General features: G+C 38.9%; 1 protein-coding gene across 4 annotated transcripts in view; it reads right to left on the bottom strand.

Annotated features, from left to right (window-relative positions):
• Nucleotides 1–1,164: 1,164 nt before the first annotated feature.
• Nucleotides 1,165–25,510, bottom strand: part of LOC127647655 (TOM1-like protein 2) — a 38,959-nt gene continuing 14,613 nt past the window's right edge. The window contains exons 3-16 of one of the 4 annotated variants that reach the window (XM_052132049.1): nucleotides 24,645–24,723; nucleotides 23,887–24,036; nucleotides 21,501–21,635; nucleotides 21,260–21,421; nucleotides 19,099–19,215; nucleotides 18,420–18,553; nucleotides 17,866–17,908; nucleotides 16,574–16,751; nucleotides 14,932–15,043; nucleotides 14,774–14,849; nucleotides 12,535–12,600; nucleotides 8,279–8,338; nucleotides 6,238–6,274; nucleotides 1,165–5,647 (exon numbers count right to left, since the gene is read on the bottom strand). In XM_052132049.1, the coding sequence (XP_051988009.1) occupies nucleotides 5,499–5,647; nucleotides 6,238–6,274; nucleotides 8,279–8,338; nucleotides 12,535–12,600; nucleotides 14,774–14,849; nucleotides 14,932–15,043; nucleotides 16,574–16,751; nucleotides 17,866–17,908; nucleotides 18,420–18,553; nucleotides 19,099–19,215; nucleotides 21,260–21,421; nucleotides 21,501–21,635; nucleotides 23,887–24,036; nucleotides 24,645–24,723 (1,498 nt within the window). In that variant the 3' untranslated portion in view covers nucleotides 1,165–5,498. Of the gene's footprint in view, nucleotides 5,648–6,237; nucleotides 6,275–8,278; nucleotides 8,339–12,534; nucleotides 12,601–14,773; nucleotides 14,850–14,931; nucleotides 15,050–16,573; nucleotides 16,752–17,865; nucleotides 17,909–18,419; nucleotides 18,554–19,098; nucleotides 19,216–21,259; nucleotides 21,422–21,500; nucleotides 21,636–23,886; nucleotides 24,037–24,644; nucleotides 24,724–25,510 lie in introns of all 4 variants that reach the window. The other 3 variants (XM_052132048.1, XM_052132050.1, XM_052132052.1) reach the window with 3 other exon arrangements.

Raw genomic sequence — 25,510 nt, forward strand, 5'->3', positions numbered from 1 at the left:
TCACATACTTGAGATTTGATTTAAGAGTGATGTTTGGACAAACCACCGTAAAGTAGCTGTTTTGTTAGTCTTAAGCGTTTAACTGCGATTTAAACATGTGTGTAATGACACCGAATTTTTAAAATATAAGCGGAAAAGAAAGATTTGTTAAGAAAATAACTGTACTAATTTTTGTGGCACTCAATTCATATATATATTGTTTTAATAAATACTTAAGTTTTGTTGACAAAATCTCCTTTGGCAACAGCATGGCCGGGACTTCAGTGGGCTTGTCTCCACCAGCCAATCAGAGTATAGCAAAGGCGGGCAATGGACGCTCATGGTTGTCTGAGCGGCAGCGATGACTCCGCTTGTAGAACCAGAGAAACCGACCAATGGGGACGCGGAAAGCGAGTGGGGTGATATGACGTCACAAATGTGGCTCCCGTGATTACATCATGTATTTCTCTTAGAATAATACGGATCATCAAGCAAAAAGGGGATTCACATGATATAAAACTCAAAACTGAACACCGGATATGAAAATGTAGCTATCAGAAAATGCATCCATTAAAATAAAATAAAAAAAGGTGAAATTAAATCCAATAATTATAAGCATAATTATATCACTTTCCCCTTAAAATCTGTACATAATAAATACATAAACTGATTTAACCTAAACAATTAGCTAATGTTGTTTAAAATTGAAGTATTCTACATGTCACCTAATTCACACATAGATAACAACATGAAGAGGTGAAGTAGGCCAATGACCAAACAGACACCCAGGGGCATAGATTCCAGGGGGTATGGGGGGAGGTAACCCACCAATAATCAAAACAAGCAAGTACAACCCCCACAATATTTATACCATGATCAATGAAAACATGTAAATTCTTTACACAGTAACCCCCCAATGTTCAAGTCAAATCTACACCCTTGCAGACACTCGCTTCCTGACTGCAGGAGAATGGGTTTGTTTTGGCATGTTTCTAACAACATGGATGGTTTGTGTATGAGTGTGTCAAGGCAGGCAGTCCTTTGCTAGAGGCATAACATTTCTATTTAAATGAACATAATGCAATAAACACCCATATTACATCAGGAAGTTATTGAGGATTGTTCTTTCAATTTGCCACCAAACCCCACTATAACATCAATACATTTAGTTCCATTACATTTTATCCATTATAGGCCAATTTCACGGGACTTTCTTGAAAACAAAAAGGTGCACACAGTAAATATTAAATCGATTTGTTTAAAAAAAATGGATGGATAAGAAATAAACAGTTTTGTTGTTGCTTTACATACAGTAAAAAAGCAAACATTTGAAATGATGCATAATAGAGGACTTATTTGATAAACTTGTTAATAAATCACATTTGGAGGTGTTTGCCTTTAGCAAATAAATCAACTGAATAAAATAGTTTGGATTAAACAACAAATCTGACAAAAAGGTAATTTTATTTCACTTCATAATCCTAAAATACATCATAGACATTATTAGATAAATAATCAAAATAGTTAAGATTCTAAATGTCACATGGCAACATTCATTTAATCAGTTAATCCAAATAATGATTGCCATCAGATGAAAGCAGAGCTCTTTTTAGGACAAGCAATGTATTACTAATACACTTTCCTTCTTACAAGTAATTAGTGGAAGGCTGAAAACAAAAATAGAGATATTTGACACTTTGCAGATCTAAATTAATCTATTAATTATTACATAATGGCATAACAAATGCTATTCATAGATATCTTTAAAGGGCCTTGGCTAAGAAACCCGAGGAGCCCTCATTGATTAAGATCTAATGCTTTGAAGATGTTTCAGTTACTTTGACTTGCAGCCTCATATTCAAGTAAAGCCTAAAGCATAAACTCCTACAGTGACTTACATATTTAACTGCTGCTTTCACTGATTTATGGGGAAAACACAAGGTTGAAAAAGGTTAGATTTGGCTGGTGATAAAGATTAACAAAAGCCCTTCCAATCGTAATCCTTAGGATTTTAAAATGTTGAGGTCTTTGAGTGTAATACATATAAGACTGAAGTGAACGTCTTCCCAAAACATTCAGCTCATGTTGTTGGGGCGATAGCAGTGCAACATTTAGCATGATTAAATAAAAAGTACACCGACTGGAATTAAACCGAATAGAGATTCCGCAAAGCCATGAAATCACATGGAATATAATCTAACATGACAAATAACAAAAAAAGAGGGACCCAATTAGACATTTATATTAACATTACCCTTAAGTATTATACACATTTTTCTAATGTATGCATACTTATTGATACATATTATACAAATGCCATTAGGCTAACATACTCTTGGTGAGGGCTAGCATAGCAAAAAATAATAATAATAATAATAATAATAATAATAATTTCCATCTCTTTACTATCTTTCATTGCTAAATGTGCTTTAGCAGATTTCACCCTTAACTTACTAAAATCGATCGTTGCATCCAGGCAAGATAACAGAGGAGACATAATTTTCTTCCAAAAGGTGCGTTCACCCTGACAGCGATGAATTCGCTGGAGGTCACCAAGTCACTAATGGTTGTTTGTAGGCATTCCTACTTGACTGTAGTATCTGAATGTTTAAGGTCAAGGATTACATTATCTCCACGGTCTATACTCCAACTGGTAGTCGCCGTGGCTGCTCATTTGTAAATACTATTAGCATATAGCATCACTTGTCATTTGCATAATACGAACGATTTCCAGTTGCATTACCACTGCAGATTTAATTTTTTCCCTAAACAAATGTCTTGCATTTTATAATCACTGAAACTGAAAAAAGTATACTTTGGTTTTCCGCATGCCAGAACGTTCGGTATGTCTCGCGCACAGTGCACATTCATTTTCAGGCACATTACACTTTGTGCTCCATTCACTCCCGTTCATACACATCCAGACGAGGGAGACCAGAGATGCAAGCTCGAACTAAAGTCTTAATTAACGAAAGTCCAAAGAATACTTTGGTTTTCCACATGTCGGTATGTCTCGCGCACAGTGCACATAAAGGTGTGGTCACATAACAATGGCCGATGACCAAGCAACGACGTATCGGAGAACCAGCGAGTCAATTTTATTTTTTACTCCACTCTCTCTCCCGCTACTGCTCCGCATTGGCCATTCCCTCTCACTTTCAATATTATTATTATATTTTTAGTTGGGTATAATCACTGTTGTGGTGTATAACTACCGTGGGGTATTTTGATCTTGTTGTTTGTTTCCCTCCCCCTGTACCCTCCCAGACACAGGAAGGCAGAGAAGACCTGCCGGTAGACGGGCTGGAAGGGCACGCCTCCCACCAGGGAAGGGGGGGGGGGTACGTCATGCTGAGGGACCCCAGCCCGTTGAGAAAGAGGGAGGAATGTGGCAGGGCAGCCCGTGCAGAATCACTACCCGGCCCCGCCCTTCGCCCTGCCACACTCCTCCCTCATTCTAATTAGGCTGATGAAGCCTGAGATGGATAAAGGCGAACAGAGACGGCAGTGCGACAGAGAGAGAGTTACGGACAGCTGTCCGACACATGCATGTGCGTTTGTCTTTTTGGTTATTAAAATATTATTTATATTATAAAGCCGGTTCTCTCCTACTTTCCCGTTTACCTCGTTACAGTTGGTTATTAAATGAGAATAAAGTTGATTCAGGGCTTTTTAGCTACAGAAGAACATGGTTTAAGTATGCAATCTCTGTGGATACAAGGTTTAAACAATAAGGTGATGTTTAGATCAAATGTGCCTGTGCATGTAGGAGAGAGATATTTAAACCTTTAGGGATAGGTTTTATATTAAGAACACGTTTATTGAAAATATGTTATTTTATATAGGGTACTGTATTCTATGCTTGTTATAATTTCTATGCTAATAATGCACCCAAATGGTAAACACATTTGATAAATTATTTTAACTTATTTTGGGTGCGGAAAGTCGTGAATTTTGAGCTTGTTTTTCCAGATCAGGTCACTTTATTCTCATGTGAGATCTTGCAACACTGCAACTGGTATATTATACACCCTTAGCAGAGTACTGTCATTTGAAAAAGAATGTTATTAACTGTTCTTTTATTTCATTCTATTTGAGTACCAATTGGAAAGGAGGGTGCGGAACTTCTAAGCCCGAAGGAAAACATTATGTTCCTGCTCTAGTCCCTGTTAGAAACACAAGCTTTTGCTGAAAATTTTGCATACTGCTGCACACCAAAATTTGGTGAACTCTAACCTCAAATTAAATTCAGACGACGAGAACACGCGGGAACAATAGAAGATAAAAACGTCACGCACTGACCTCTTGGCTCAATACAAAGATTACATTTTTCAAAGATTCATGTCTTGTTGCAGGAAAGTGAGTAGACAGATTATTTTAACATTTTAAATAAACATTACTTGTGATTTACTATTGATTCAAACCAGAAGTCCTCGAGTGTGACATCATATCCTGTCCTTTGTGGTGTCCGAAATAATTTCGAATGCTCAAACCTAGTGTGACTGTGGCTTAATGCAAATTTCGTCAATATGTGCCTGCCGTTAGGTGTGCTAGAAGCGTATAATCAAGCAGTCGTAGTGAGCATGCGTCTCCGTCGACCAAGTACACTTTGAAACACTGAGCGTTCGACCGTGTGCGAGACGTACCGGTACGCGGGAAAATGAAGGATACCCTTGCATTTACAGTGACATAGACCAAACCTCAACTCTTTGGAAAAAGTTAACAAATTCTTTAGTAAAACGTTGTCCATTGAAAACAAGTTTACTCGAAACTGTCTTTGGTCTTTTGCACATGGTGATTACAGGAATGTAGTTATTTTCCTTCATCAGACCCTCGTAATTATGTATGAGACAGCCAATCACAAGCAGCAGACCGTGTGCAGACTTGTCTTCTTGATTTTCTCTTGGGCTTGGCACAGTTGTCTCTGTGCTCCTACACTTGATTAGGATCTCATGATTTTCTATGCTCTGTTTACCACCAGGACAGGTTGAGTTAAAACCATATTTGATTCACCATCTCACCTGGCCGCTACAAAAAATTAGCCCACAGGATTTAGCTAACAATAGCAAAGAGTTCATCTCACTGAATGGCAAATTTTAAGACCATTAGTTTGATAATAAATGCAATAAATGCAAAACAAAACAAAACGGCATTATTCGATTGAGCATCTGTTATTGGGCAGGAATTAAACAAATTAGCTTAACGCATCACGCAATGAGCAATCTCAACCTCGTAATTATTTTCGGCTACATATTCTTTGACGTCATTGCTCCACTATCCCGTCCCACTACTTGAAGGTTGCGGTAATAGTCATAACCAAGTGGTAGCCTGATTTTACAGTGCTCTATTAGCTGTGCTCCAGTAGGGCATGGGGGATATTAGATGGGGGTCTTGTTGCTGTATAACATCAGGACAGGCTAGAACAGCAAGTGTTTGGAAGGTGAAGCTGGAGGGAATATGTTTGCAGACACTGGGGTGAAGCTCAGCCAACAGCGAAGAGTATCTCTCCCTTCAATGTTCTACAAAGCAAAGAGATTGTCTTCTGTCCGTTCCGCCTTCTTGCGGCTACTGCTAGGTGCACTCACGGGAGGTCTGGGTTCTCCACTGGGAGCCATCGGTAAGGCCTTGTCCGCAGCTTTGGCCCGCTCCTCTAAGAACTTGTCAAACTCTAAAGAAACGTCAAGAGAACAATTGTCAACTGTGTACTGGTCGTTGTTTCTGTTACAGTATGTGTAAAAAACTGTTTCATTACTCAAAGTCAACACGAAACAGCATTTGCAACCCGTTTTAATTGCGTAACATGGCATAGTCATGAGTGAAACCCATTGGGGCTGAAAAGTGGGTGTTACATACCAAAATGGAACCAGATCTGAATGACAGTTTCCAGTGGATTGTGGCAAAGCCTCCACTTTTGAGGGTTTTATCTTTTTTGACCATTTCAAGTGAACCCTCAGGAGCATCTTGATGCATGGTAATGCATTTTTGTTTTCACTGTTATTTGCAATTATTGCTGTAAAATCAATTGCCATAAAGCAATATATATATATATAATTTCAGAAGGGAAGCAAGTTAATATATTTCCATGAAATATTAAGAAGACAATTTTGCTTCTTTGGAATAATTTTCAATAAGACTAGGTACATGTATTGAGAAAGTATACAGGGTCAATTTCATGTTTTCATTGATTTCATGTTGACTTTAAAGTGATTAACCAAATTATTTGCAATGCAAACTTGTTTATGTAACTTTTAGCTGTACCTTCACTTGTTACTCCTTCTTCAGCCTCTTCACCTTTCTGTTCAAGACAACAAAGAGAACAATATGGCAATTATTATGACAGATTTGTCACTTTTATCAATTATACACCATTATGTGACAAATAGAATGTACAGTCAACTACAGACCATTCTGCTGGAAAACCACTTCACAACATAACATTGTTGTAACCATGGGTAGACACATATGTATGCATTTTCCATACTATTTATGACAATGGACCAGTGTTGGGGAGTGACTAACTTAGAGTAACAAAGCTAAAACAGTACTACATTTTTAAACTATTTATAAATATATAATTGAAGTCAAAGAATAATCTCTAATATTCTGGGTGGACCTGGGTCTAATTTGGCTGGGCCCACCCTCGGCTACGCCACTGGTTGTATTACACTACACAACTTTTAAAATACATTTGTGCAGAAACACACACCCTCCTGTTCTAGGAGCCGTTTGACAGATGTAAACAAACATGGACACGGGAGTTGCTGTTGTCGTCACTGCTACTCTGTTCTGAGTTACAAATGCGGCAAATGCATGAGTGTGGTCTTGGGTGGAAAGAAGCAACCAGTATGGAATCTAGAGACTGCAATGTGAGGCGAGTGGCGTATAAAGTTAAACTCCTTGTCAGTCCTTGTCTTCCATGTCCATTTCGTCACCCCGTATGCTAGATTTCCACTGGCTGCTCACCGTATGACTTCAGATTTGAGTCGTGGTGCATCATAAACTATGAAATTTCCCTTTGTAGTCGTGGAGAGTCAGTCATTTCAAAAAGGGTTAGAAATCAATGTCGGATCCCATCATATTTTACATGATTTTCTAAGACTTTCTCAAAATCTGCAGGATGAAAATATTGGCTAAAATTGTCAAAGTCATGTTGTATAATCTAGCCTTTAGCCTAAATATCTAATAAACAAACAAACAAGGGGTGGGGGAGGTGTAGAAAGTTTGTGAATGATATGTTCCAATTCTGTGGAACTCTGCAAACATTTCTGAGGAGTTCTGCGTGCACAGATTGAATATGCTCATTTGTCTGCACTGGGAAGCAGGGGCGGTACTAGGTTGTGATCTTTGGGGGTGGGGGTGTTGGATTTTGATCTTTAGGGTGGACAACATTTTATCTCTTTATTGGGCTGGGGGTGCTCCTCTTTTAGACTTTTACTTGGGTTGACCCCCCTTGATCGTGTATTGCCGTTGGTCCAGGGGGTGTCAGAAGCCTCAGAAGGGGCCAAGGAAAATCTTCCCCCCTTAGACCAGGCCAGGCTGGGTAGTCCAACTCATTCAATTTAGGTCATCCTCTGGTTCAGACGGTTTGTTTTAGCAAACCAGACGGTCCATTTTGATTCATAGGAGTCATCACTCAATAATATTCACAAAAGTATGAATATGTTCATTTAACTTCCACAATTTTGTATTTCATTTGCGTCCATTAAAAAATATCTACATTGGTATTACATCACCCATCGACCACCATGCTCTCCAGATATCTGTATCAACCACTAAAAAGACCCACATCAGTCGACCACTAAGTTTAAATACTTTAAAATCATGAGTATTTTGGCAAGCTAGATTCAAAGTACCTTCCCCAACACTGTTCAATGGACATATATCACATCACATTAACTGAGTTTAACAAGTTGCAAACATTTATTGGAACATCAGTACAAACACAATACAATAACCAACTTCGTAATGACATTATAACAGATTAACAAAAGCACCCAGCACCAGTGAACAGCAACAGTCAACAAAATCTCTCTTATCTGAATTTTACTCCAACACCGAACAACAAACATTCTGGAGGATCTTTAATTGGTGATAACTAGGGATAAATTAATGTTCATTAGTATCATGTAAACGAGTGCCATAAGGTGGACTGACAAAATGATTGGTGGAAATTAAGGATTAGTACTATTGAGATGGAAAAGTCAAACATAGAACAAAACAGCAAATTGGTGAAATGAAAGTGAGTGTTACCATGGCAACAAAAAACAGTGAGAGTGAAATCAAGATAAAGAAGTCTCACCACATCAGCACAGAGCCACTCCTCAATGTCATCCATGACAGAGGACTGGGATACGGGGATCTATGGAGCAAAGCCACGGACAAACCAAAGACCCCCAAAGCCACAAACGAAAAAAGACACACCAAACAAACAATAAAATCACCTAAGTCTGATAGGAATAACAACAACAGAAATATGCAATCAGCTCCACACACTAGCGTGCACACAAGCACACACACACACGCACGCATGCATGCACACAAACAGCATACACAGCATACACATAGATCTGGAGCAACGCTGTTTTGCATGCTTTGAGAGTGACAAATGAAAGGAGATTGAAGGAAAGATGCAGTGGGAAGTGTTTTTGGAAGAAGGCATAAAGATGAACCATTTATTCATATGAATAAAGTGGAAAATAGTCTGTTAGAGCAATGATCATTGCCTCTGAAGTTTGATATCAACATAAAAAGGCATTATAGAGGATGGCACAAGGGCTCCCCCTTCAGACCACATCTGCCAGACAGGATTCAAGTTGCTTTCAGGATTGTCGTGTACATTATGTATTTTTGAACACAAAAGCATATTTTGGCGACGAGAAGTTTGCAACGAGTTTGGAAGTTTGATCTGAGTAAAACAATCTGAATTAAACCTTGTTCAAAGGTGCTTTTAAAGGAATCTTGATAAGTAATACAGTGTCGTGCATGAATTTCTTTCTAAACCCAAAACTTTAATTACAGGATCGATGGAATATGCTTCAATACTGTTTAAGAAGCATCTCAGGATGCACCTCGTGAAGATAGTTGAGAGACTGAGTGCAGAGCTTTAATCTACAGAGTGGTTACTTTAAAGAAGATAAAATATAATATTTGTATTTGTTTAGCCTTTACTACATAATTCATATACTTAGACTTATGTTTTTTTCCTAGTTTCGATGACTTTACGGTCAGCTTGGACCAGTCTGGTCATTCTCTGTTGACCTCTGTCATTAACAAGCCGTTTTCGTCCACAGAACTGCCGCTCACTGGATGTTTTGTGTTTTCCGCACCATTCTCTTTACACTCTAGAGACTGTTGTGTGTGAAAATCCCAGAAGATCAGCAGTTACAGAAATACTCAAACCAGCCCGACTGGAACCAACAATCATGCCACGGTCCAAATCACTGAGATCACATTTTTCCCAATTATGATGGTTGATAGGAACATTAACTGAAGCTCCTGACCCGTATCTGGATGATTTTACACATCACCATGCTGCCACATGAATGGCTGATTAGATAATCACATGAATAATTAGAAGTACACGTGTACCTAATAATGTTGTCGGTGAGTGTATATATATATATATATATATAAAAATGTACATTATATATACATAACTTAAACTGCACAACTAAATTATAGAGTCAATAAATAATGACAATGGCAAAAAACATACAGATTGCTGGTTGTACTATTACGCCTAATTCAAATTTAACCCTCGCCTCCTACTTTTCATTGATGCAAAACCATTGACTTTGTCATATCTACCCAGCAATCACATGGTTGCTACTTATTTTCTCAAGACCACTGAGGTGATCCTGTGTCATGGTGTACCTATACTGATGATCATGGTTATCTTGTGTTTGTTCAAAATGCAATATTGCATTATGAAAATCCATAATCCTAACCATATAGAGACTTTAAGGCTGAGTAGCCTGTCAGGAACAACTCAGGGCACCTTCCTCCCATCGCAATCTTGCGAGCTCTTAGTGGGGTGACACGATTTGGGGCACCTTTCACCCATCACGAGCCAAGGCGGCAAAATTTGGGGCACCTTTCTCCCATTGCAAACTTGTGAGCTCTGGGCGGGGGCAGCCGATCAGGTACCCTGTTGTGCCATCCTACAGAGCATTGCTGCCCTATGTGCCTGCCTATATCGCATATGCCAGGATCCACTACTGATGATGGACTCTTCAAATGAGCAAACTGAATGTTTGTGAATTCAAACCCAAAATGTAAAATTCAAATGCAAACAAACCCACCCAGGGCCTTTAATCTGCTTTAAGGTGCTTTCTCTGTCTTGCTTTTCTTTCTATCCATCCATCCATCCATCCATCCATCCATCCATCCATCCATCAGTCTGTCTCTATCTATCTATAAGGAATCATAAAAGTAATCCATACAACTCCAGTGTTTTAATCCATGTCTTCAGAAGTGTTATGATATGTGTGGGTGAGAAACAGATTAATATTAAGTCATTTTTTGCTTTAAATTCTTCTGCCAGTTGGGGGCGGTATGCATGACCAGAAGAACAATGTGAAAGTGAACTGTTTCTCACCCACACCTATCGTATCACTTCTGAAGATATTGATTTAACTACTGGAGTCGTATGGATTACTTTTATGCTGATGAATGTGATTTTTAAAGATTCCAAATTTTGGCACCCATTCACTTGCATTGTATGGACCAAAAGAGCTGATATATTCATCTAAAACTCTTCATTTGAGTTCAACAGATGAAAGAAAGTCAAACACATCAAGGATTGCATAAGGGTAAGTGAATGATTACAGAGAATTGTCATTCTTGGGTGAACTATCCCTTTAAGTCTCCTAAAATAAAAGTTGAGCATTCATTCATTTCAGGTTAATTGGTTATTTTTTATTTTGATTAAAAGATAGTTAACATTGTTAGAATTGTTAGAACAGAATGCAAACAAGGTGAGACGTTATAAGTGATAAAGTCAAATAAAGGTTCTGACTGCACAGCTGCTTGGCTCGTTGTTCAACATATGGACCTTTTATGAACTACTGGATAGACCTGAAATACTGGAGAACTAAACATTTGAAAATCTGATCATAAATTAGAAGTATTGTCAGCAAAAATCTATTTTCTTGCAGAGCGCAGCTGTAGGATCCAGAAACGTCCATGAGCTAAGAGCTGGCTGTACTTGTGTTAACTTAATGTTAAAGTCCAGGGTCTAGCTAGTGTATGACTGATGAAATCTACTGCTTTTCCTGGGATAAAGCAGGTGTTTCCTACCTGTGATGAGCAGAGGGAATGGAGGTGATGAGATCATTCACAGTAAAAGGGACAGAGAAAAAAGAAGGGCCAGAAACGACCCTGGAGCCTCACAAAGTTCAAAGAGTTCAAAAGTCTTAGTGACTTCTTCAGGTTTATTTCACGTTTCCTGAAACTCTATTTGCTTCGAATGAGTTAAATAGATTATTAACAAGAACTAAAGGATTAACAAAGAAGAATTTACACTACCAGTCAAAAGTTCAGGCACATTTGATCTACAGACTTAAGCTTAAATGTTTAAAATGAGTTTTGTAGAAAAATAAATTGTGCTCAAATATACATTTCTATAGAAATAGATTTTATTCAAATGAAAGAAAATATTTTTAATGGATGATTTAGACCAGATCGTGAAGGAAAAGCAGCCAGCAAGTTTCCAGCGTATTTAAGAACTCCTTCAATGTTGTTTAATAATAGTCTCAGTTGTGTTCCTCATGTAGCTGGTGTCCAGAGCTGTAATCTATACAAAGTCTGGCTGCTTTGAAGACAAACTGAAGAATTCCCATACTTCCATTTGTGTTATTTAATCATTTTGATGGCTTCACTTTTACTATACAATATGGAAAATAATCATATTAATAATAACAACAAAATTATTATTATTACTCATGATAACAAATAAATAAATAATAATAATATTGAAGAGGATTGAGTATGCCAAATTAATAAATAAATCATGAAATGTGTAAATAATATACTGTATGTGTCATTAAAAATAATTAAATATGTCAATAAATAAACAAACCGTGGAATGTGTCAATAAATAAATGACATATTAAATACATCTTCCTTTTGAAGTATTTATGGGCATTATTTCTAGACACATTTCAATATTTATTTATTGAAAGATGTATTGGCGATTATATTGATAGATTTAAGGAGAGATTTATTTGTTAATATGGCACACTGAGTCTTGCGTAATAATATACAGTAGGTAATGCAATAATAATGAGTAAGTGTATCCAAACCTTTTACTGATAGTGTTTGTGAACAATTCACAAGAACCAAATGATTAATTATGGAAGAACATACTGTACTGGTTTATCCACAGAGGATCAAGGCAGGGTTTGAGAGGTCTGCTCTCCCTTTTACTGTTTTGAGTGGGAGTGTTTTAGTGGTGGTGGGAGAACAGGAATGGACACTGTGATAGGGGTGGGTCAGGGCTGAGTGGACGGACGCGGGTGGACACGGAGGGGACAGTGATTCTGGTGATATCCTCACCATTCCTTGGGTAATGAGCCAGCTGTCTATGGGCTCCAACTCTGCGTTAGGATCTTTTACACTCAGCTAAATCAACAAAAGAAAACACCTTACACACACGTGAAGAAGAGTACAGCACCCTCTCCAAACAAACATAAAAACATGTGACCCCCCTCCATCTTTAGCAGAACTGAAGAGGGTGTCGTTTATGGCAAGAGAAGTAGAGAGAGGTTATTCTGAGTCACTGAACTAAAGTAGATGGAGTGGGATAAATCAAACAAAAAGAAAAAAGGGGTGTAAACTTTGATCCATGGGCTGATTGCATCTCTAAACTGTGGATGTTCTTCAATCTCTTTTCAGACAGTGGATTTCAACACACTGTATGATATCTGGCACCGAAAATGGGACGCAATCAGTCCACGCTGATTTCCTAATATCACTTAAAGATTTCATAATACCTCTTCGTGCTGAGCTTATACAAAAAAAATTCTGTCTGGGTCAACTATTGAGCTAAAGCAAATATTTCCTATATATTTTCATAGAAAATCCCTTACAGTATGCCACTGTATTCATTGTTGAACAGATACCATAGTTACTAAAGCTATAGTTACTAGAGGTCAACAGATAGTGGATTCAGTTATACATGAATGAATGTGGCGTCATCAGTTGAGTGCGCAAGTTCTAAACATGATTTTTCGAACTGCGCGTCATTGAATGTGTAGAATGCGCATGTGCCAGAATTATTTGCACTAATTAGTGGGTCCACAAGGTGGCAACACTCACATTTGAGCCGCTGTTGTCACGAAGATATGCTAGAAGATGATGTAATCGCCGCTAAACAACAGGAGATGAAGCTGGAAACAACAACAGTGGATGTGCATGTTAAGAGCACGTGTGTGAGGAGGTCAGGAGATACATGTAATTTTGAACTCGAGTCTCAAGGAATACAAAGATCTTTATAGGTCTAAACTCAAAATAGTCCAGCATCGTTGGGCCTGAGTAGCTCAGTGGGAAAGACACTGAGTACCACCCCTGGAGTCGCGAGTTCGAATCCTAGGATGTGCTGAGTGAATACAGCCAGGTCTCCTGAGCAACCATATTGGCCCGGTTGCTAGGGTGGGTAATAGTAAATACTTCACATGGGGTAACATCCTCGTGGTCTCTATAACGTGGTTCACTCTCGGTGGGGCGCGTGGTGAGTTGTGAGTGGATGCCAAGGTGGATGAGCATGGCAGCCGCCATACTCGCTAAATCTCTGCAGTAACGCGATCAACAAGCCATGTGATAAGATGTGTGGGTTGATGTCTCAGATGCGGATGCAGCTGATGCTCCACCACCCGGATTGAGGCGAGTCACTACGCCACCATGAGGACTTGGAGCACATTGGGAATTGGCCATACCAAATTGGGGAGAAAAAATTTCAAAAAATAAAAAATAGTCCAGTATCGCATAGTATTCGCCAAATACCTGCGTATGCGTGCGCAGTCAGATGGAGTAAACTTTGACAGGCTAGCTAGCATTCGACAGTACGCAGATGCTGAGCATTTTCGTCAAATCGAAGTATACTTTGGGCTTTATTGGATTGTTGGAAAACCACGTACGAGTCAACACATGAGCCGAATGTGTCACAGTTTTGTTGATTTAAACTCAATAGCGCATTGACCTTATAAACCTCATGTGTTTGAGAAAAAAACTGAAATATTATTCATGTTCATAGTGGATACAATTAGGGACGAGTCCTACGCTGAAGATTCTATCTTACAGTTTGTGATGTTGAAATATTTTAGCAACAATTACTTTAATAACTATGGTATTTGGGCCAGATTTTGTTTACCATGGGATATTTATGTCAGGGATGCACACAACAATTCAGTCTTGTGAAGACAGCAAAAAGATTTCTCAGCCACACCTAACCAAAGTTAATGTGGCAGAACTCTTCCAGTTAAAACTTGGTATTAACAAGCTGTGACATGTTTAGCTGAAGACTAATAGTAAATCTGTCATTTTGGGATTTGACATGGAGCCCTCACAGTGCCAATATGTGAGTGATACATGCAAAGCCTGAGGACTAGAAATACTTCCAGTTTGCCATTCAAAACCAGCGAGTTCCCATCGTTAGGAAACAGTGAGGTCTACAGCACACTAAAAATAATCACATGCATAAACGAAGCATTCAGAGAAAGAGAATGTATTAGTCACCAAAACCACACGTTCAATGTAGACAGAACTACTCGCACACTAAATGCTGTAGGAAACTCACCCCAGTGGTGTTCTGCTGTCTGATGTCTAAAGCAGATGCCAGGCCAACCAGAGCCTGAGGGTCCTCATATTTAACACTGTAAAATAAGTGAAGAATAGAGTTCAGAGCTTTGTTGGTCCTTCTAGTAATGGTGTCAAAGTGGGGAGATGGACACATACTTTTTTCGCTGGTCAGCCAGAGAGCTGGACCTGGTGTTGGCGAACATGTCAAAGTCATCCTGGGGGTTGTGAGCAGAGAGTGAGCCGAGAGTGCCACTAACGCTGTCTGCACCTACATCTAACGGGAAAACAATGGCCACAAGTGATGTTTCTCTATTATAATCTTATCAAGGAGAACAAGGACAGACCTGAGGGTTCGTATGTGTTAGAGATTTTGTGTGTTCAAATGTATTAAGAGGAACAGGAAACTGAAATGGGTTTGTGTTAACAGCAGTGTTGGGGTGTAGCTAACTACAAGCAGCAATACTACAAATGTAACTATATTTGTCAGTAACATGATAGTAGTTTTTCTAGTAACTAGCTAAAGAGTTTTGCTCTACAAATAATAGTGTAACTTGACTCAATGCTATATTATCATGGTTTAGTATGTTGCATTATATGGATGGAATTCAGTTTGTTGAGCTTGTTAATCAAGCGAACACACAAAGCGCAGAGTGTGCCGAGGAATAGACTAGGCAAGGTATTGAGCGAGGTTATCATGGGTTTGGATACTTTTCACATTTCCAGGCTTGAAACTTGAAAGTAAACTACAGTGGGATAAACGTATATATCATTGAAGGGAAGACCACTGCAAATATACATTTTGCATTTCCATTTGCTCCAAAAAAATCCATTATTTAGTTTCAACATCCACAGAAAAGAGAGTGGTGGATAGCAACTGTATCCACCACTCTTATTTTTAATCATTATTAGTTCCAGGATCATAAAAGACAGACAATCAATTCAAATAATGAAATTTAAAATGTAAAATGTTATAAAAATAACTTGAGAAAATGAAGGTGAAAAATTGGAATGTCAACCGATGTAGAAAGAAAGTCCCGCCTTTCAGGTAAATAGCCAATCACCTTTTAGATACAGATATCACATGTCAATCAACTCGAGAATGCGCATTAGCTAGACAAGCTGAGAAAAAGTTAAGAAGTAAAATGTTTGATACCAGTGTTGTCTGATTTTACTTCTGATTTTAAATATGTTCTTTGATCATAATCTTGACAAACCAAGATTTCGGTGTTCCCCCATTCAAGTAGATAGGAGCTGAAATTGTGTGCTTTTACACATAAAAATTAGCTGCCCAGTCTGCCCGAGAGCATTCCAAAAATGGTCTCTGGGTGATCTAACTTGCTAAAAACACTTTAATTAGACACGCCCCCTCTTTCCATGACCCTCACAACAAAGATGACATTGAGACCAACATTGAGCAGAAGAGCAGCATTTGTGCATGTTCCCCAGCCATCAAACAGAACAGTAGAAACATAGCACCCTTAGAAGACAACTACTATAATTCTGAATATGGCATTAAGCCTCAATGATCCGATTAAACTACAACACTATGAGAACATGCAAAATGATTGACAGGCAGAAAGCTTCAAAGACCAAACATTTTTGTTTGCTCTTTAAAGAGTCTAAGGCTGTCACAGAGACCATTTATATACCAGTGATATATTTTAGGGAGCCTGATCATTTTATGCATACCATAAAAAAAATAGCTTACAGCACCTTTACATTATGAGTAGCATGTAAAAGTACAGTTATAGAGTAGCCTCCCCAACACTGATCAACTGTGTATGTGTGTGATCCTCACCAAGCCCTGCCAGCTGTGTGGAGAGGGAGGCAGTACTCGCAACAGCAGAAGCAGCAGGAGGCTGCATGGTGGATGCAGGTGTATGAGTGGGTCTAGAGCTGACCCGAGGAGTGACCACTGCCAGAGAACCAGAACCCAGATCTATCAGGTTATCCTCCTCTGATGCCTCATTCAGGACCTGTGCGTTCAAAACACACGATCACTAAAGCACCCCCTGAAGTCCAGCTGAGATATCAGTCAGGAGCAATAAATCTCTTTATTACCAGTGATAAGTACTGGCATAACATAACATAATAAACTAGACAGATCAAGTTTGCCAAGACAAACTTTGATGCTGGCTTGACAAAGCTTTGTCTGAAATTTAAAACATTTAAACTAAAAAGTTTAAGTTTGATGGTTATACAGACAAAGGAAGACAAACAGCCAGTGACATAGAGAGAGAGTGAGAGAGAGAGAGAGAGAGAGAGAGAGAGAGAGAGAGAGAGAGAGAGAAAAAAGAGTGAGCGAGAGCAACTAAAAGCAGAACAAAGGCTGTTTGAGTTTGTTTATGTTTGAATTTTTGAAATTTGGAGTTTGAATTTATGAGCATTCCATTAGCCCATTTAAACATTCAGTCAATGTAAGTCAATGTAAGAGATTTTTACATTTTTTGATTGTTCAAAATAAATGAAAGTCTGATTAGTTAGAAAAGATGTGGCACACTTTTCCAGAATGGTCTGAAGGTCTGTGCACAGTTTGGTGCTTGTAGCTTGACAGTTCTATTAAGAGTTAGTGTTAGAAATGTTGAAAAAACCCTAAACCAAGTCTGTAGAAAAACAGTATGTATAATTAATAAAAATAAGATAATTTAAATTCAAAGATATTTCAACATATAATATTTAAAAGTCATTGCTTAATCTAGATATAATTAAATAAGACATTAAGATGTAAATCAATCCTTTTAAAAAAAAAAAAACATTTAAAAAAAAAAGGGTGAAAATGATTTCTATAGGTACTAACTAAAGTACCACAAAGTATAATGGTATTACCATGTTCTTTTCTTGGACATTGCACTGCTAAATGAGAAGGCTATTTGGACATGTACCATGGTAATACCATTATGTTCTTTGAAGAGGTACCTTGAAGAGCTATGGAAATACCATGCTATAGAAATGCAGTAATCATTCAGTACCATGGTATTACCATCACTAGAACCACCACTACGTTTTTGTGAGGGAGACCTAAGTTTTAATGTAAATCATAGGGCATGCAGAGAAGACAAGCATTTGTGTTTACTATGGTGTCAATCTCACCCCGTTGTTCTGTGCAGATCTGCCAACTCTGTATCTCTCGTACCTGTAAGAACAGAGATTTGGTGAAACATCAAAAACACTCGTCAAAATCCAGATGAAAGAATTGTTCATGTGTTTTCGAGCCATGTGTGCTCTGTGTGGCTCTGCTCTAAAGGAAAAGATGAGAGGGCATCTGTAAGATGATAGTTCACCCAAAAATGAAATTCTATCATTATTTCCTCAGCGTTCGCACTGCAAACTAAAGCTGCTCAATGATTTGATTCGAGAGAGTCTGTTCACCACATAAAGGGATCATAAGGCTTCACAAGACTTGGAATATAATGCACGAATCATATCGATAGCTTTTACTGTTGTTGTTTTTTTGCTTTGTTAGCCCCGAGTCACCATTCACATTCATTTTGGCAAAAAAGACTTCATATTTATCCTTTTGCGTGCCACGGAATAAAAAGCCATAAGGGTTTTTAGTGACATTATGGTGAGTAAACAATGACAGAAATTTCATTTTGTGGTAAACCTTTAAGATGCAAAGTGTTCTGACTGCAAGCTTCTCTTACCTCTCGTAGCGCAGGAAGACGTTGTTTAAATCATCGTTGACGTGCAGCAGCTCTTCGGTGATCTCCTCATTTGCAACGCGAGAGATGAGCTCCACTACCCTGCGCTGCATGACTCGACAAGTCCGGTTCAGCTCCTAAATACACACACACATGCATAATATTGTTCAAATGCTGCTGTTATTCCTGCTTGATTCAGTTTGAATTGAGATGATCCCAAATCAGAACATAAACAAGCACTTGACTACCTGATGTGGTTCCTTTGCTCTCCACTTTTTAAACTCTGTATTACATCGCCCCCTTGTGGTGGCGAGTAGACTCTAGAGATAATTTAGGACTTTTATTTGTTTTCATTTTTGTCCATTATTATAGAGGGGAGTATAAAGATGATGGAAAATGAATGGGATCTGGAAATATTTCAAGCCGGATTAGACCCGGCGTTGCCCAAATGAGCACCACAGCTTTCAATAAGTATGTGCACTTACCGCTAAGCCATGGCTCTCAAGTAAAAAGACATTATGGCATTTTAAGGTTCGATTTTTTTATTGCTTAGCTAATAAGTGATATATACTGTATGAACCAAAGTTTGATTTCATTTGCGCTATGCAAATATGCACCATAATATACTACAGTATTTGCATGTTCTCTGTAAAGGAGTGAGTTTAGCAGGAAGCATTTTGACCTGGAGTAGTTCAAGATCAGAATTGTCCTCTTGGCCCGGCACCATCTCTGTCAGCATCGCTGACATCACTTTACTGTTCCCACGCACAATGTCAAGCTCACTTCTCAGCCTTGCGATCTGTTAACACAAACAAAATATTGCAAATCAAACCACAAACAAATACAGGGTTGGTTTCCTGAGAGCACATTAATCTTATAGGGATAGTTCACCCAAAAAAAGAAACAGCTCATTTCAAATTTATCATTTACTTAACTTCATGCCATCCCAGATGTGTATGACTTTCTTTCTTATGCAAACACAAATTAAGATTTTAGCAGAATATTTCATCTTAGTAGGTCCTCACAATGCAAGTGAATGGTGACCAAAACTTAGAATCAGCATAAAAGTAATCCATAGGACTCCAGTGGTTTAATCCATGTCTTCTGAAGTGATATGATAGGTGTGGGTGAGAAAAATATCAATATCAAAACTCGTGCCTAACAACGCCTTAGCTGTTCTAAATTCTCTGTAAATTCTCTGTTTCACCCCCATATGCTCTCTACTGTACCTAACATTAGAAGAAAAAATGTTGCCTTGTAACCTGTTGCATATGCAGCTGTACATCTGACCAGACTTTGTTGACAAGACCCTCAGGTGTATTTGGATTCAGTGCTGCAGACTGCTTGATTTTCTGAAAGTCTGCCTACGTTAATGCCGGATGGTGGGATGTTTTGTCACGTTCTTCTCTGCGAAGATTTTTCACTACTCCAACGAAAAAGTTGTTGCTAGTTATAAACTCGGGATCTTTCAACAGACACCAGTCCATGTAACGCTATGTACCGCTTAAGCCTCGCACATAGGCCAGACATAACTGCTGAAACCGTAGGGTTCACCTTTCCCGTCTTTCACAGTGACATAAAACAGATGGAGAGCCTGGTTTAGGTCAATTTTGGTAATTGTTTTCAAATCAATATCCAGATCTTTCTCGGCACACCAATTCTGAAAACAGCGAACAGACCACATAGTCTGTTTAACGGTCCCAGCTTCATTTCTTGACTTTTCCAGCTCTTCAATTTCTCTCTCATTAATTTCAGAGTGTCTGCTTTGTTTTTATCTTCTTTCACTTTCCTGACCATCTCTTTCCACCACTCATCCATGCTTAGACCACACAATAAGTCAAAATTGACAACATAATCTGTCATTTTGAAACAATTTATTTGGCGCAGTAATACTGAATTGTTTTACAGAATCACAAACGGCAGTTGTGCAGTAATACTGATGTAATGTGGTCACAGTTGTTTGTTGAGTAATTTACACCGGCTTTGAACGTGGTTCAACCAATCAGAATCAAGGACCGGAAAACTTCTGTACACTTCTTTTGTTTTTTTGTCAATACGCATTCTTTGTTAATATCGCCACCTACTGGTTGGGGCTGGTCAAAGATGGAGAGTTATAGCAAAAGGCTTTAAATACTGACAATTTCTCAACCACATCTATCATATTGATTCAGAAGTTATGGATTAAACCTCTGGAATATTATGGATTACTTTTATGATGTCTTTATGAGATCTTTAAAATTTGGTCACCATTCACTTACATTGTATGGACCTACAGAGCTGAAATATTCTTCTAAATATCTTAATTTGTGTTCAGCAGAAGAAAGTCAGTCATTCACATCAGGGATGGCATGAGGGTGAGTAAATTATCAGAGAATATACATTTTGGGTGCACTATTCTTATAAAGTGCATACTAAACCACACACTTCTGCACTATTGTAGAGCATTTTGTAGTGTAAATATTGCAAGTAGTAAGTTAAAACTGAAAAAAGTGTACTATGAGTACCCCTGGATGATGCATGTCTTCAAGACAGCACCTTACAAATGTAAGTTGTATTACTTCCGGAACCAGACTGTTGCACTCTATTGATATTTATAAGGACATGTTGGCTTTACACAACTCTTAAGTAATAACCTATTAATAACCTAAAGTAATTATCTAGTTTCTTAACAAAATACCCATCATATTGAACTGCAAATCCATGACTTTATAGTTAAAAATTCCAGGATTAAATAGCATTTTCTATGCAGATTAGCAGATTTTACACATAGCATTGTAGTGTTGAATGTATGAAAATCAACTCTGAGGTGAGTGTGTGTGTGTGTGTGTGTGTGTGTGTGTGACCTGCTCTGGGTGTGCTGTAATGGGACCCGATACAGTTGGGATCTGAGTGGGCTCGAAGTTTTGGGTCAGAGCAGCGATAGGTTTAGGTGCCATCTGAGATTCTGTCTTGGGCTGGGAGGGCGCGCTGTACATATGAGTGCCTGGATCCACCTCTAGTGCGCCCTAAAATGACACACAAGATTAAATGAAGAGAAATGAAAGAAAACAGATATGCAAGTGTGTTTTGTTGAGGGTTACTCACCCGTTGAGGTGTGTGGATTGGTGACAGAGCATCCAGATCTGCCATGGGAAAATCAATTCCTTTCCTCTTCAGCTCTTCATAAATATGTACAACTCCAGTGAGGTCTGGGCTACTCCTGAAAGCATCTGCCCAAGCCTGGAGAAAAGACACAAATGCAGAGAGATGATTGGTTACTGGACAGTGGACTGGAAGGCAACGCGGCATACTTTAAAATCTGATACGGAACATGGATAAACAAAATATTCGGTCTGAGACCGTCAATCTGCACATCTTATCACGTGGCTTGTTGAACACGTTACCGCGCTATTCTCAGGTTTATTCAGGTTTGGTAGTCAGCGTCTTTACTTGCTGAGGTACCCAGGCCCCACCGAGTAACATCCTTTTCATGTAATTCGATCACAAATTGGTCACTGATCACTTTATTAGGAACACCTGTACACCTACTTTTTCATGCGATTATCTAATCAGCCAATCATGTGGCAGCATGGTGATGTGTAAAATCATCCAGATATGGGTCAGGAGCTTCAGTTAATGTTCACATCAACCATCCGAATGGGGAAAAAATGTTATGTCAGTGATTTGGACCATGGCATGATTCTTGGTGCCAGTTGGGCTGGTTTGAGTATTTCTGTAACTGCTGATCTTCTGGGATTTTCACACAGAACAGTCTCTAGAGTGTAAAGAGAATGGTGCGGAAAACACAAAACATCCAGTGAGCGGCAGTTCTGTGGACGAAAACGGCTTGTTAATGACAGAGGTCAACAGAGAATGACCAGACTGGTCCAAGCTGACAGGAAGGCTATGGTAACTCACATAACCACTCTGTACAATTGTAATGAGCAGAATAACATCTCAGAATGCACAACATTTCGAACCTTGAGGAGGATGGACTATATCAGCAGAAGAACACGTCGGGTTCCACTTCTGTCAGCCAAGAACAGAAAACAGAGGCTGCGGTGGGCCTACCAATTGTGTACTTCAGCCAGACCAGGCTATGTTATTTTTTTCTTCTTCAATCGTCTACTGTCCAGTTTTGGTGGGCCTGTGCCCACTGCAGCCTCAGTTTCCTGTTCTTAGCTGACAGTAGTGGTACCCGAAGGGGTCTTCTGTTGCTATAACTCATTCACTTTAATGTTCGATGTGCTGTATGTTCAGAAATGCTTTTCTGCATAGCACTGTTGCTATTTGGGTTACTGTCTCCTTCCTGTCAGCTTGGACCAGTCGGACAAGTTGTTTTTGTCTGCAGAACTGCCGCTCACTTGATGTTTTTTGTTTTGAGTAAATTCTAGAGACTGTTGTGTGTGAAAATCCCAGGAGATCTGCAGTTACAGAAATACTCAAACCAGCCGTCTGGCACAGAGATCACATTTTCCCCATTCTGATGGTTGATATGAACATTAACTGAAGCTCCTGACCCCTATCTGCATGGTTTATGCATTGCACTGCTGCCACACGATTGACTGATTAGATAAATGCATGAATAAGTAGGTGTACCTAATAAAGTGGTTGGCGAGTATATATATATATATATATATATATTCATTATATGGTATGTCTCGCCTGACCCTTTGGGATCGCAGCACCCGAGAATGATCTTTATTCAAGGTGTAAACAGGGCTAGTCTCACCTTAGTAAGCAGTGGACAGGGCACATGATCTTTATCCAACCCAGGCACATACATATTGAATAGCCCTTCCCTATGATTAATTAACCACTGATGCCAAAGACCACTCTTAATAAATACAGCCACTGGCAAGCACTGAGGTTCAAGAAGAGGGGAAAGAGGAGAATATGACCGAAATTGGCAAATTTGGCAGAACAGATGCTCTGGATGTTAGGGACACACTTGTTGTCCGATAGTGGCAGTTATAGAGGGCCTGAAATTTGATTACATTTCTGATTCTACTCATGGCCGGGTCTAGGGGGGGTATTGCTCCTCTATGTTTCCCTTGTGCAATGTACTACACAGATTTGTGGAAACAGTCAGAAGTGATTCTGCATTGGCTTTCGTTCAACTGGAAATAATGCAATTACCAGCTGCCACGTAGACTAGATTCACCAGAGTGCATAAGATGACCTTTGTTTAAATGTTTTGGTGGTGAACTTTGGGCCAATTGTAGCTCATGGTGATTGTCACCGAGAGTTTTTCTGGAATCCTCATACACTTACAAGACAACTAAAACCAGAATGTGAAGGCAGAACTGTAAATATTTTTTTATAACTGAAGCGGTGTATGAACAAAAATAGTCAGTTAGTGTAACATCCTCGAGCAAAGCTGTTTCGAGTCGGGTAGTTCCAATGCCAGCTTTATAGCTCAGGCAACTGTGATTCCATGCTATTATTGTCGAAACAAATGGAGTGTGTTAACCTCACTTTGGCCATTCACCTGAATCAGTGACAGCACTTTGTCCTGTACTATGGCAGGGGGGTTGTTCTTTGGAGTGATGACCTTCACCATGACCCCTTCGATGAAGTCTCTGTTAGCCACAAGGACGTGAAAACGGTGGCCGCAGTTTTTCACACAAGTTTCCAACACCTAGAGGATACAGAGGATGGAAAGTAGTTGAGATTCTTCATCAAGACAAGTTTAGAGGCTCCCAAATGACAATGCAGCGTCACAAAACACATTATTTAAAAGTCAAAATAGCTTCTGGCTTTCCTGAAGTACAAGTTTACTAAATATTTAGTCACTTTTATGGTGCAGAGCATCACAGACTCCAAAATAGATTTTTTTTTCCTAGACATTGTACACAACACTATGAACTAAAAGATGTATCGCAACATAAATCAACTCCATATGGACATACAGTGGCCCCAAAACATCTATGAACACTTAAGCCACACTTCACAACAACATATCAAAGCAAGTGGCATCTGCAGTTAATCACATTAACTATGGACATGGTCCACTAACATTTGACAACCACAATGTGTCCAAATATTTTTAGTCTTCATTTTAAACAGTAAGTCAATTGTTTTATCATTTAAAACCTAACAAACTTCTTCTCAGCGGTTGAATTATTCATTTTCTTTAAAATAAATACAATTTGGCGGTGAAGTTTTGTGACGAAATGTCAATTTTCAGACATTTTAAGCGCAGCTCAAGTGTCTAAATACGTTTATGTCCAGTGATCGGTCACTCACAGTCATAGTCAGCATCACTTCCCGGAAGTTCCTGTTGCCGTTAAGTCTCTTCTTCACCGCACGCATGGCATCTTTGGGCCTGTGGGCAAACGCAACATAGAAGACTTGAAGATAGCTAAAAGAGCTTTGGATGCAAATGAAATTCTGACATCCAAATTATGAGCACCAAATTATTTATACATACTTTATACTACATTGCAGTCACATTATTCATTATCATTACTTTACGACTCTGTCAGCAAGTTGCTGTTAGACAAGGATGTTACTCTTACACATATCACTTATTTCAGATTCGGTAAGCTGAGGTTTTGAAGTGAAGCGTAATGGTGATAGCTCATAAATCAACCATTGTGGTGTCTGATCAAAACTGGTGAAAGACCAATATATATTGGCCAGGCAATTAATTGGTTAACATTTGGCCATTTTAAGATTATCGGCTTCAGTCGATAATTGTGCTAGATTGGTCCGTTAACAAAAGTGGGCATTCTGCCTAGTATCAGGTCTAAAATGACAGCCTTGTTGATGGATGATCAACTAATCCAGTTTCCTTTTTTTTTTTTATATATGTGTTAATTTCATACCAGCAATTTAGTGTAGATCTCATTTGTTTTCACTTGGACAACGTACAATATTGTGGACTACTTGGATTTGTGTAAATGAAGGCCATTAGACTGTAAGTCCAAGTCTGCCAAGTAAAGTACACAATTTGGGACAGGGGCCAGGGCCACAAACTATGACTCTACATCACAGCTCTACATCTTTTTGACTACTCACGTCATTACAAAAACCCCACATACAGTACAGTAGAGTACTTCCCAGATCTGCATAGCACAGACGTTAAAGGGATAGTTCACCCAAAAATAAAA

The sequence above is a fragment of the Xyrauchen texanus genome, chromosome 8, assembly GCF_025860055.1.
Source record: "Xyrauchen texanus isolate HMW12.3.18 chromosome 8, RBS_HiC_50CHRs, whole genome shotgun sequence".
NCBI lineage: Eukaryota > Metazoa > Chordata > Actinopteri > Cypriniformes > Catostomidae > Xyrauchen > Xyrauchen texanus.